The sequence below is a fragment of the Trifolium pratense genome, linkage group LG2 (genome assembly GCF_020283565.1).
Source record: "Trifolium pratense cultivar HEN17-A07 linkage group LG2, ARS_RC_1.1, whole genome shotgun sequence".
Classification (NCBI taxonomy): domain Eukaryota; kingdom Viridiplantae; phylum Streptophyta; class Magnoliopsida; order Fabales; family Fabaceae; genus Trifolium; species Trifolium pratense.
In genome coordinates this window covers 43,503,662-43,518,565 of record NC_060060.1, presented here as the reverse complement: position 1 = coordinate 43,518,565, position 14,904 = coordinate 43,503,662, and the positions used below count along the sequence as shown (strand labels likewise).

The window sequence follows — 14,904 nt, the reverse complement described above, 5'->3', positions numbered from 1 at the left end:
ATTAACTGATCTCGTGACAACAGCTTGATAAGTCGGACTGAAAAGACATTTCATCCTACCAATATGTGAGACCATTAAATTCAGTATCTGACAGTACGAGGGCAGGATTAAGATTGGCACGTAGTTAAATTCTACACTAATGTTAGGAAACCGATCTGACTTTGAGAACTTGTTAAACTTTGAACTTCTAAAGGTAAGGACGCCCCTGCAAGGCTGAATCCGTTAAAGGTAATGACACGGGATAACGAAGGCTAAACCTATACTAGCTTAATTGGTTCGACCTAAACAGATTGCAATAGAGGTAAGATTAATAATACTAGGCTTACTTTACTAAAACTTAACCCAGTAGCTTATAACTGATAACAAGGTATAATATATATAACGCCACTTACCAAGCAGGAGTAAGGGAGGGATTCGAAACACTTAACCACCTCGTGTGGTCACACACACCCTTTTTATTATTATTGTTCTTTATTTTATTTGTTATTTACTTTTATGCAAAATTCCATCAAACAAACAAAGCGAATGCAAAACACTTTTACTATCTAAATTCATAAGTGAAACTAGTAATTTTGGCACAATCCCTGTGGAGAACGATAATTTATCACTTTATTACTTGATTGCGAACTTATCACTTTATTACTTAGTTGCGATTCTGCGCACTTGCAGAGCCACAATCATATATTTAAATTAAAAAAAATGTAAAAAACTAATATATTTTAATAGATGAATTGGATCGATATCAATAATCAATCTATTGAAAATTCCTTAAATAAAAATCTATCTATTGAAAATATAATAATAGATGGATTTGATGAATTTTAAGTTTAATGTATGAATTGGATTGAAATTTTAAAGAAATTTTTAGTGTTTTTCAAAAAATAATTTTTTTTAGTGGATTGTTTTGTTAATGGATTGTTTTGATCTAGAGATTTATTTTTCAAGCCCACTGGAAATTCTCATGCGCCTTGTGAAATTATCAAAATAACCTCCTCGCATCCTACTTTACGAGTAACAATTTTATTTGACTCAAGTCCAACATTAGCGCCTTCCATGAATGAAAATATTTTAAAAAAACAAGTAATTTGCTTTCAATAACAAGTCCCAAACATAACCAAGGCCAACATTGTTCCCAAAACGCTCATCCAAGCTAGAACACATATGAATGTTGAGATAGAAAACAATCCTAAACTTACAAATTTTTTACTAGTTTGGTGTTCATAAATTCAACCCTTGAGTTGAATAAGTGAGGTAAATCAGATTTGTACCCTGACCCTTGCATATATATATAGGATTATATGTGAAAATTTTGAAAGTTCAGGGCGTGCAGCTGCACATGTGAGGGTGTGCAGCTGCACGCCCTGAACTTTCAAAATTTTCACATATAATCCTATATTTTTGTTCTTTGCACACCCTGAAATTTTCTTTTTGCACCCATACCCACCATTTCTATCACAAAGAAATAAAAGCCGAAGAAAAAGAAGTGAAGATATAACAGTTCAATGAAGAAAGAAGAAGAGCGGACAGAATAAGAATAAACAGAGCAGAAAATGATGAAATGTGCCAAAGTGGCACTGACGGCTGCTTTTCTTCAAATTAGAATATTATTAGGGTTATGTAAACATGTCATGGCTTGGGTTGTAAATATTACTTTGGGCTTAAGAGGTGGTCACCAAGATTTTTTTTTTTTCTACCGGTGTAAGTTATGATTTGGACTTTGGAGTAAAGGGGTAATTTTTTTTTTTTGAAGGAAACTGAAGATATATTATTGCTTCAAATCAGATGTCAAAATATGTACAATAGGAGAAGGATATTCTTCTAGCCACACCTTATTGGGCTTTGAGGGGGCTAGAGAAGCTAAAAGATGGGTTGCCTTGTTGGCTTCCCTTTTAATATGCACAAAATTACAACCCCTAAAGTAATCTTTATTACACTTAATACCCCTAATGAAATTCCCCAAATAGGATCTAGGGATTTCACGAACACTATTCATGAGAGAAATTATTTTGCTATTATCACTCTCAAAGACCACCTCCTGAAAGCAGCACTCAATCGCTAGCCAAGTCGCTTTGTAGAGCACGCACGCCTCAGCCAGGGAAGGATCAAGACAACCTGGGAGTTCCCACGTCGCAGCAGCCACCAGGTAGCCATCGGAGTCACGACAAACTGCACCTAATCCCCATCGTTCTAGCCAGGTTAGCATCGCAGTTAATTTTAATAACGCCGGGGTTAGGCCGGTTCCAGCGATTCATCGTGGTAGTATGTATGTCAGGTTGTTGATTGTTATTATGATTGTTAGAATGACGAAACTCTCGCGTCTTACTGTGTTGTTCGTGTGTAGTTGTCATGTTAGCTTGTTGGTACTCTCTGATACTAGTAGAAGCGTTGTTAATGACCCAGATTTCTTCATAGTCTTTATCTTAAAAAACTCTTTGGTTGCGGGTATACCAAATACCATAGGTAATAGCGGCCACATAACTAAGGTCTTCGTCATTAAGATTGTTGATAGTGTAAATTAGCCAGTCAATGAAATTCCCTTGTCTTTCATCAAATCGAATTCCTAGCTTGGAACCAAACCAAACTCTAGAAGCCAGCTGACAGTGCATAAAAGTATGATTAATTGTCTCCGCCCTCTGAAGGCATCGAGGACACTGAATAAGGCATTGAATTCCACGTTTACTAAGTTTACTTCGAACTGGGAGAGCTTGTTGGATAATTCTCCACGGTAAAACTTTATGTCTAGGTATTGTTGGAAGAGTCCAAAGCCTTTTCTACACTTTGTAGTTCGGGTCCGAGTGAGTAGAGCCGGGGGTTTCAGCATTCTTCCAGCTCCTTAGGAGGTTATACCCAGACTTAACTGAATAAATCCGAGTAAAGGGGTAATTAAAAATTATGGAAACGTTTTGCACATATAGTACACTATTATGATAAATAAATATTACAATGTTGGTTATAATAAAAAATATATATTACAATATTGGTTTTATATTAAAAAAATTATATATTGGTGTATTTTTTTATCTACTAAGTTTATAATTTTAAATTTTATCTCTTTTTTATCTAATCAAATAATTTTATTTAATTCCAATTTCATAATTTGGATATATATTTCGTGTGTTATAAAATATATTAATGAAGTAACAAAAATTGTCCTCTTGAACATAACTCGGTTAATAGAAAAAATGCGATATGTACGAGCCAAAATTTAAATCTAAGATCCTCAATTATTCACTTTAAATGTGATTTCTTTTGCCACTAGACAATTTTACACAAGAAAATTTTCATCGTAAAACTTACACCCCTAATTCAGGGTCCTGGATCCGCCACTATATATATATATATATATATATATATATATAAAAAAAATTGAGTTATATTTACGAGAACCGATAATATTTTAATCTACCCCCTCAAATTTGTCAAAAATACAATATCCAACGTGTTGCAGTAAAATGCTTCATTTTTAGAGCATCCTGACTGAGCAATCATCAAACTTTCTCTTTATTTATGCATCTAATTCCATAGGAAGGCATAAACAAAACTCCAAATACAATGCAGGTCTAAATTAAAGAAAATACTAAAACAAAACTCCTTACTTAGTGTTGTCGAGTCGATTCCACAATATGTAACAAGTCTATTCCATGAGTCAAATATTCTTACTTAGTGTTAATGTTGTCATTGAGTCACGCACTTTAATAATTAAACTCCTTACTCTTTTTTTTTTTTTTTGGGATTATTAAACTCCTTACTCTACTTTGTTACAAAATAAATTATTTTTTCCTTTAAATTATGATAGAGAGCCTATTCTAATGAAAACATAAAGATGAAATACACTAAAGTAAAAAAATATTTTTATTCGAAAGACAATTCAAATTAAAGACAAAAACTAAATAACAATTCAAATTAAAGACCAACTAAATAACAATTCAATTTAAGGATTCAATTCTTTTAGTTTTATATATTATATTTCATTTTGCTAAAAAAAATAATATAATTCATTTTCTAAATTATTTATTAAATATAATTGAATCCCCTGTCACAAAACAGCTGATCTTTTTAATTTATTATACAATATTAATTTTATTTTATTTTCCTTATTACTATTAATTTAACATCTTCCATTTTTATTTATGGTTATTGTAAATATACTAATATTTATTAAAACTACTTTAGTAAAAACACTATTTTCTTTCTTTATTTTAAATTTTGTTTAATATATAAAATAATCAAATAAATCACTCATTTTTTAACGGAATAGTACATGCATATATAATAGATTGACCTCAGTTTCCATGAACTTAACTCAGTTAGTATAAACATTGCATTATATATGTAGGGATCGAGATTCTAATCTCAACATCACAACGTGAAATTTCTTACCAATTAGATAATTTGAAAAAAAAATATATATATATATATAGAGAAATACTTAGTTAGACACAATTACAAATTTTAGGTGTTAGGCACACACACAATAATGAAAAAAATAATAGAAATGAATCAATTGATGTGACTAAATTATTTTTGTATTAATTTTATTTATTTATGTGAGTGTGTCTAAATATATGTGCCTAAGGAAGGTGCCCAAGCAAGTCTTCCTCATATATATATCGACCCCACAAAGGGATTGGTTGTGGACCATTCTTAGCATCAATCTCTGGTGGTGACATAATTGGATGATTGTATTTTTTGTTTCCTTTCTAAGTTTCAAATCAATTTCTTAACTCATGGTTGAGTACTTGTTTTGTTTTTCTGACGAATTGAAATTGATGTGAGATTCAATATGTGTGTTTTTTCTAAGCAAACCAAGTGGAAATGCATGAAAAATGCACCACCCTATAAATGTTAAAAATTAGGTGATAACAATAGGAGTTATTTTAAGTAGCTGCTTGCAGGACACTTATTTCATCCAAAGTTATCTAGAATCTAGCTTTCAATTATACACAACCTAATAGATTGCTCATGATCTAACTAGAGCATTCGGATAACAAAAGCATCTATATTTTAGTCTATCTCTAATATCTTTTATTATCCTTCTCATCATGTTGATACTATTATTCCCAAAATCAATTGATTTCACTTTGCTTAAAGAAAAGCTTTATAAATTCAATTTTTGATATTGATAAACCGATAAACTAGCTTATAGTGATAAGCTAGTTTTAAGCTAGTTTTATAAAGTAGCGGATAACTGATAAACTAGCTTATAGTGATAAGCTAGTTTTAAGCTCTATTTGGTAAAAAAAAAAATAGTGAATAGCTGATAAGCTAGCTTATAGCAAATGAACTTATAGAGAATAGCTTATAAGCTAGCTTTTGGTTTTTAGCTGTTTTCTGATTATTTTTAGCTTCTGATTATTTTAAAAATCTGTAACAAACAGATGCAAAATAATTCAAAGTGATTATTTTTATAAAAAAAATAATTTTTTTCTAAAATAAGCTATAACAAACAGCCTCTATTTTATTTAAAAAGGTGATTTTTATTATAATAAACAAACACAAAGTAAATTCAACTTCTCTAAAAATCTCTAAAAACTAATCTCTAAATTATTTTAGATCAAAATTACTATTTTTTTAATCTGTAACAAACGGACCCTAAGCTAGCTGATTGAATTTGTAGTTTGGTAAAATTAGCGGTTTAACCAGCTTATAAGTGCGAAATGACCTAAAAAAACTATGTTTAATTAACATCTAATTTTTTAAGTATGATGGTAGGGGTAAAATTGAAAAAAAATGATATGATATAAGCTCAAGATACTTGAAATAACGTTTAAAAAAAAGCTATAAGTTCTTTTTGAAAAACGGTTACCAATCAAAGCTTTTTTTAACCAAATGTGCTTATAAACTATATTCTTTTCAAAAAAAAAAATTAATATTTATTTATTTATTCAAGTAAGATGGCATGGGTAAATTTTGAAGAAAAAATAATAAGTTATAAGGTCATAAACTACTTGAAATAACGTTTGAAAAATAAGCTATATGCTAGTAAAACAAGATATAAGCTGTTTTTGAAAAACTATTACCAAATGAGTCTTTTTTAGCCAAATAAACTAGCTACAACCTAGTTTATGTGTCTTCCCAAACATAACATAAATCATGTGAGAAATTTCATATAAATCTAGTCTTAATATAAGAAAAAATTTATTTTTTAGATACAATGAGTAACTAATGCATTTAAGATATAATATAGGTCATACATTAGTTATTCATTTTATCTAAAACATAAATTTTCTCTTATATTAAGTAATATACAAATGAGAAAATCTATAAACTAAAATGTCTTAAGATTTTAGTTGAAAATATAATGTACAACTCACTTATATGATTAATTTTACCTCAATGTGTGTTGAAATTCAACAATTAATAAGTAATATTTGATTAATCTATAATTATTACTCCTCTCATCTTTAATATAAGAGAAAATCTATTTTATAAATTCATTAAATTTCTAATATATTTAGTCCATATTATAAATTAGATACTTTAGGAAAAAAAACTTCTCTTATACGTATAATTGTACTCCCGATTTTAGACCATCTTCAATGGTAGTACCTATTAGGTACTTATATAGGTATTTATTAGGTACTACCATTGGAACAAAACTCATTTGAGTACCTATTTACCTAATAGGTACTGCTTCTCAAATATGTATCTTCTCTCTCTCATTATAATATATTTTTATGGGACCTACCTATAAAGGTGTAATATTATTGATGGATGGTTTCTCTCCCGACCCCCCTCATTTCTTTTCTACCCCCTGAATTTCCGTTTTTGCCCTTGGGGGGTACTTCGGTTTATACGAACCGAATTTTTTTGTCATGCTAAAAAAATTCGGTTTATATAAACCGAAATATTGTGTTCCAATTTTTTTTCCAGTTTTCCTGCATAAATTCTGCATGAGACCCTCAACTTCCACAATTTATTTGAAATACTAAACGATGTCCGATTTGAGTAAACGACCACTCGTTGGAAAGCTTAGGGTGTCAAGAATACAAATATAATTTTTGTTTTCAGGGTTAACTACCCAATTGGTTCAGTTTAACCAAATAATGAGTATTGGTACAAAAACAGAGCATAAACTTTTCTCAAACTTGTAGGTTGATTTTCTCATACTATACTTAATGAAATTTAACAATTCCGGTGTCAATCTTGTAGTAAATTTTGTCTTCTTTACAATGGATCAAAAATCATTAGCATACGACTTATATTCAGAGAGATATGATAAATTTACCACAGGTATCTCTACAACATTTTATAGAAACTTTTCTCAAACTTGTAGGTAGATTTTCTCATACTATACTTAATGAAATTTAATAATTCCGGTGTCAATCTTGTAGTAAATTTTGTCTTCTTTACACTGGATTAAAAATCATTAGAATACGACCTATATTCAGAGAGATATGCTAAATTTACCACAGGTAGCTCTACACGAATTTTCACATAAATTTTCCTTCTTTTTGGGGGGTATATGTTATTTCGGTTTATATAAACCGAATTTTTTTTTCATGTTTAAAAACTTCGGTTAATATAAACCGAAGTTTGTTGGCAAAAAATTTTCATACCGCAAGGGGCAAAATGGGATTTTTGGGGGGTAGAAAAGAAATGAGGGGGGTCGGGAGAGAAAACTTCTTATTGATGAGATGAGAAGTGCTAGCAACACACTCTTTAACAAACACACTCCAACACACTCTCTTTTATTGGTTGAAATTCACATGGGTCCCATAAAAGTTATATGGGTCCACATTTTTTTATGGGACCCATGTGAATTTCAACCAATAAAAGAGAGTGTGTTGGAGTGTGTTTGTTAAAGAGTGTGTTGCTAGCATTATTCTTGATGAGATATAAAGTTATTAGTGGGACCGATTTAGAACTTTTTAAGAGGTGCTGAGTTGGAGGGATTGAGTACTTATTAAATACTATTATTAAAAAATAATAAATAAGTGATGTGTACACGTGAGACCCAATTAAGTACTCAAATTTGAGGAGCTCCATTGTGAATGCTCTTGTGATTAAACCGTCTGAAAGGGTTCTGACATGCACTAGCTTGTGTCCCTACCTATACACGTATGCTGTGCCGACATGCCTCTGAATCCACTACATGCATCAGCATCATCATTGATAGGGAAGAAATGAACCTTCTATCCCAATCTACGTACAGCCAAGAAGGGTTATTAATTTCATGTCTCTAAATTGTTACTAGTACACTAGTAGTTTTTTTTTATTAATTTAAAATTTGTAATTCCTCCGAACATAATTATAAATAAAAAATTATTTTTTAGGTTTTTTAAAAAAGTAATGTATCTGATCAATAATATAGACGGGATATATTATTTTTTTCAATGAAGAAATGTATCATTTAATTTCTGTTTTTTGTTTCATCATCATAGTTGACATAATCATCTCTGTTGATTAATTTACATGTTCAAGATTTTTTTTTTTCATGATCAAGTGTTGATATATTGTTATTTTTTTTTTTGACAATCGAGTGTTGATTGTTAATTATGAAAGCAACCAAGTGTTTTGCATTTTTTACTAAAAAGTATGCTTTGTATTAAGAAGACATTCGGAAAGAGGGAAACATTAGTTTCAAAATTCATTAATAATAATGTTTTTAATATATATAAATAGTAATGAAATCGAAAAAACTGCGACTAGATTGAGAAATGATAGCTAAAGTATGAGTCGTCATATTAACTTTCGTTTGATGAACTTTACCTCAAAGTTAAAATGTAGATGTCTTAACAACAAATTCATGGAAGAGAATTCATAATTTAAGTCCCACTTTGGTTTGCATGAGTTGCATCCACTCCACGACAATCTTAGAGTCACTTTCAAAAACAACATGGACCACCCTCTACTATTAGCATTACATATTGCATTTAATATGAATTTTATAAATTAATATGTGTAAAATTTGCTTTCACCAAATTTAACAGATGATTAAGTTGAGTCTACCAATTTAACCCGCATTTTAATTACCAATAAATTATTTTATTATTAAAATATATTAAAAAGTAAAAGGAAAATAGAGTTTTTAAACATTATAATTAATCTTGTCAATGAACAGTTGTAAGACTGTATGTGTGTAGCCAAGAAGATACTATGAGTACTTATATTGTGAATTATACCTTCATATAAGAAATATAATTAATATCAAATGAATTATATAATAATAATAATATATATAATACTTAATGATTGAGTTAGAATGTAGTTGATTGTTGAGTTGAGTTTTGGTGTTATTTATTGTATCAAATTTTATTGATGGAGGGTAGGGTTAAGGATAAGGTGTTAGATGTTAGATGTTTATTGTTTTGGGTTTACTCCAAAAAAAATGGATTTCTAATGTTGATTGCTTTGTCTATTTGTACACATCTTGCGTATGAACATGGGTTTAATACTCTTTCATATTTAATTATGAGATTTTTTTGAAAATTTTTATTGTTCTTAAATATAAAACTCTTTGTTAATCAATTTTTATTGTTCTTAAGTAAGATGATCGGAGTACGAATCAAAACTCCGCTGCATATAAAATACAATGTCCTTGTCAATTAAGTTAAGTTTACGGGTCTTTGTTAATCATTTTATGCATGCTAATTATACTAATAACTTTTTTTAATATAAAATCACGAATGTGTGTCATACGTCTATAAATTAACATAGGATGAATGATTTTTGATTATTCAACAAATATAATATATAAGTGTAAAATGTTTTGTTTTGATAATATAACAACATTTTGTGTGTAAAACTTAGAATGAGTTACTTAGTTCCAGTGATTATCTCGAGCCTAAGTTTTAGAGTTTAGTGATATGATAAAAATGTGATGATCTTCTCTCTGTCCCCCCCCCCCCCCCCCCCCTCCTTTTATATCCTTAGGGTTGAGAGATATTCCCTTCTAAGAACGGCATTTCCTCCTCTCATGGGGGGCGCCTTTTCCTCTCACATGCTCCTTTAATCCCGGAAACGTGGCCTTTCACTACAAAAAAAAATTGGAAATAGCGACAGAATGATAGAGGCGGTTCACTAAAACTGTCGTCGCTTTGTTATTTTTTTGAGTTCGTGACTGTTCATCCTTTCAAAAAAAAACTATGTTGAATTTGTCTTTTTTATATTGTAACAAAAAAAAACTATGTTAAATTTGTTAGTAAAAGATATTTCGAGATTTTCTCGACACAAAGAAGAATTGCATAAAATTATCTACCACATCATCACACCAATTTGTCGCCTTCCAATATGCCACACGAAAACTTTGTCCCAAATCATCTTTGTCTTGGCTGGCACAAACAGTAAACAAATAACTTGAGCTCTCAAACTCATTTTAGCAAAAAAAAATGCAATTAATATATATTACGAGTAAAAGTTTTTTTTATTAATCTTTAAATTTTTAGAGAAAAAATTTCATTTTAACTTGTTCAAAAAAAAAACATTTAGAGAAAAAAGATACTGATAATTTAAAATTTGGCTGCACGATAAATAAATTATTTAACCACTTGAATATGTCTAATGTCTTAGTTAATAAAAGTTAATAAAAAAAACTATTTTAATATTTAACAGTGATTAATTAAGACTATTTTGATAATTGGTTCAAAAAAAAAAAGACTATTTTGATAAAACAATGATTGATACTACTTTAAAATTTAAAAATGAAAACTAAAAGTAATAATTTTTTTTATTTTGAAAACGACTGTTAAAAATGAAATGAATAAATTTATATACATAATCTAAAAAATATTTTGATTAATCTTTTTATGATGTTATAGAGTAATCAATATTCATCAAAAAAAATTGTGGAACATATAATATGAGTTCTCCTCTTTAATTTAATTTAATTTTTTTATTCGCAAAATCAAAAATCAAACATGTGAAGTATAAGTTCATGACCAACTCTTCCGTAAAAAAAAAAAGTGCATGACCAACTCATATATACATAAGAAGTTCAAATAAAAAATAAATAAAAGGTTCAAATTTTTTACCACTGGAATCTATCCTTGTTAGTTTTGTTTTTTTTTTTTTTAGAGATAATCTATTTTTGTTTGTGTTAAATATGCTTGGATCTCATCCCAAAAACTAGTTTAAAGGATGAGGTTGCCCTTACATATTTATACACTTCACATCTTAGAAACCTAAGCAATGTGAGATTTCAAACAATCTCCAACAACACAACAATACATTCAACACTCACCCTCACGCCTAGCGTGGTCCTGAGTCAAATGTCTACATTGCACTCCTTAACCCGACTTTGATACCATGTTAAATATGCTTGGATCGCATCCCCAAAAGTAGTTCAAAGGGTGAAGTTACCCTTACATATTTATACACTTCACATCCCGAAAACCTAAGTAATATGAGACTTCAAACAATCTTCAACAACACAACAATACATTCAAAAGTTTGTTAAAATCCATTATTTAGAAAGAATATAACATACTTTAAAGAAATACGTATATAGAAATATTAAAATCACCGTCATATAATTAAGTGACGGCCATAATAAATTGATAGTAATCCATCACACCAAACTTGGACTATACTAACCTGAATTTTGGTCCATGTGTCTTCTATATCCATGACAAACCAAATTAGTTACAGTATACAAATTCCCTATCATTCCCAACATCCTGAACCCACTTCACAAAATATTCTAACAAAATTATTTTCAAACTCGGATAATTTACGCATTTCAGATAAATTTATCGTTACAACAAATTTTTTTAATATAAAAGGTTTTATTTGCCTCTTATGTGTCTAGATTGTTTGGAACGAAAGAAATCAACGATTATTCAGAAACACAGAACATTCCTTATCTCAGTTGTTGGACAAGGTCAAATTTCACTCTTAGTGATGGTTGAAGACAACTAGTCTTAATTTAGTATGTTTGACAAGCCAAACAAGCTATCTTATAGCTTATGTCTTATGACTTATAAGCTAAAAGACTTGTTTGGTAACAGTTTTTTTAAAAGAGTTTATAACTTATTTTAATGACTTATAGCTTATTTTCCAGAAGTTATTTCAAGTAGCTTCTGAGCTTATAGTTTCTAACTTATCATTTTATCTTCCAATTTTACCCTTAAAATTTTATCTAAATACATTTTTATCCTTTAAAATTTATTACAATTGAAAACAACATAAGTATGTTATATACCGTATTATTTTTTTACGCTTGTCCCTATTTTTATTCCTGAAACCTTGCTGTAAATACCCCTATATTATCACCATTTTATTTTTATACTAGTATTACTGTATCATTACTTTTGATTTATCCTTTTATATATAGGTTACTTCGTATAAGGAAATTGTTTGTTATTACCTCACCTATATTTGTTATAAAAACTTAAAAAATGTTAAATAAATTTGTTTGTTATAAAACCTAAAAAATGTTATGTTTAATATTTTTTTATAAAGTATAATCATTGAAATGAAAATAAATTTAAAACAAAATTTCAAAGAATAAAATTTAATTTAATAATATATAAAAGATATATTAAATTAATAAATTTAAATAACTAAATTTGAAGTATCTTAAATATTAATTAGATATAGATTTTATAAAAAAAATTACAAGAGGTTTTATTATATATTAAAGCTATTGATCGTTGATATTAAAGCTACTTCTTGGTTCTGGTTTAAGGATCGCAAAGGCCGGAACTCCTCTTTCTCTTTTTATGACCGGTGCAGTAATCCTCTTGTATGTCTCCAAAGCATTTAATCATATGCTTTGTATTGTAACTTGTAAGGGATTGATTACCCTTAGTACTCCCTTATAATAAAATTTTGCTTATAAAAAAAAATTCCCTCAAAATATTCAAATTATCGAAACAATGGTCAGAGATTTTTTTATGTTTATATGTTATGCAGAAATAAAGTTTTAAATATTTTATTTTTATAAGCAAAACTTGAATTATAAAGAACACAAGGGTGTTCAACCCTTACAATTCAAAAATCCATTAGATGCTATGTAGGCAAGCTAAAAAATTATTACACCAATCAACAAAAGCATAAGGAGTATGACTCTCACTTCTACCTAAGAACCAAAACCAAGAAATAAGAGTAATTTGATCCACAATAGAAGACAAATTCGGCATAACTCCTCGAAACACGATATTGTTACGTAGACGCCAAAGGCACCACGTAGTAGCTAGCCAAATTATATGGCGAACCTTTGGCCCTTTGTTACTTGTCACTAGAGAACCACTCAAGCTCCTGGTTGATAACAAGTCTGCAATCAGCCTAGCAAAGAATCCAATCTCACATGGGAGAAGTAAGCATATAGAGACCAGATTTCATTTCATTAGAGAGTAAGTAATGAATGGAATTATTGAAGTGGTGTATTGTCCTACAGAGGAACAGCTAGCAGATGGTTTTACAAAAGCTGTGAAACTTGACAGATTTGAATACTTAAGGAAGCAACTTAATGTCAGAACATTTGAATTAAAGGGAAATGTTAAAGTGTAATTCAAATGTGCTGACTAATGTTGGCGCATCTACAGAGTACAAATGTCCACAATTGTGATGCTTTGTTAGTTTGGAAATTAGTTACAGTTTGTTAATAAGTTAGTTACAATAACCTGAGAGTTAGTTATAACCAATTGTGGAGTTAATTGCTTTATGTGTAAGTGACTTAGTTCACAAGTTAGTTAGTCTTTAGATAGTATAAATAATGATCATTTGTACTCCTTGTATATACTCATATAGATTTCATTGGCCAAATGTGGATGAATAAAAAAATTTACTTTTGCTTTCAATTATCTTCTTCATTCTTCCATCATTCATCATAGTTTTTTGGTTTTGCTTATCTTCTCTATTTTCCGTGTTCTTGCTCATAAGCGTGCCGTGAGCCTATGAGCATCAAGCCTGCAACATTGTAGAGCTTGCTTGTGTGCCTTGATTGTGTGTGTTGCGCTACAAGTGTAGGATGGAAAGAAAGTTTCCGCTTGATGGAGAGATTGTTGTGGCAAGTGTGAGTGGTTAAGTTTCACATTGCTTAGAAAAGTTGAGGTTGAACACTTTATAAGTGAGAGGACCCATAAACCTAACACCTTAAGGTTTTGGATTAAAGTGTGGTGTCCAACTCACTTGTAAAGTTGTTCTTGAGCCAAATGTGAATGATCCCCTGCCTGCCGTGATGACGCAACATTTATAAATATGATGAAAAAGAAAAACAATTTCTTAATAAGTTCAATAGATATAATTCAACCATGTCAATGTAACTATATATACATTTCTTGATAGATCTATCAATGATGACAAATTAAATAAGCTCTTGTGACAAAATTTGGTGTGGAATATAACATCATCACATGAATGCACCGAATTCCGATTTAATATAATTTAGATTGCCACCTTAGCAGGTGGTTATGCATATGGTTTGAATTTGAATCCATGTATATGCTCTGTATTTGAAAAAAATAAGAGAGAATCATATGTGCTCTGTTTGGAAATTATATGTCAAACATTATGAAGCATTACCAATTTACCATACGCAGACTTTTATTTTATATACACGTCATCAAAAAAATTCGGATTTATTTTCATGCATTTATAGAATCAATCATATTATATTCGGACAATCAAACTCTGAACATTCCATTTATTTATTTTTAAAGTATAAATTAACAAAAGAAATCAATCATCATCACCAGGGTAGTTAAAAGGGTGAATTCTATATAAAACGAAATACATTTATGAAATAAGTGAATATTTTTGTCTTTTCTATTTCTACTAGGGTAGTTAATTACAAAATATATTAGCTTATAAAAAAAAATTACAAAATATACTAACTTATTCAAATAAAATAAAAATTGAGATAGCTTTGGCTACCCGATTCGTACACTTAGTTTTCCCTGTAGATCAATATTCACAAATACTGCTCCCAATATACAAAATGAAACAACACAAAACTAAAGG

At 29.5% G+C, this 14,904-nt stretch overlaps 1 protein-coding gene across 1 annotated transcript; it reads right to left on the bottom strand.

Moving 5' to 3' along the window:
• Nucleotides 1-1,765: 1,765 nt before the first annotated feature.
• On the bottom strand, nt 1,766-2,203 carry LOC123904752. Its single transcript, XM_045954377.1, has one exon. It carries the CDS (start codon nt 2,201-2,203, stop codon nt 1,766-1,768), a length of 438 nt encoding a protein of 145 aa, XP_045810333.1.
• Between the last annotated feature and the right edge of the window lie 12,701 nt (nt 2,204-14,904).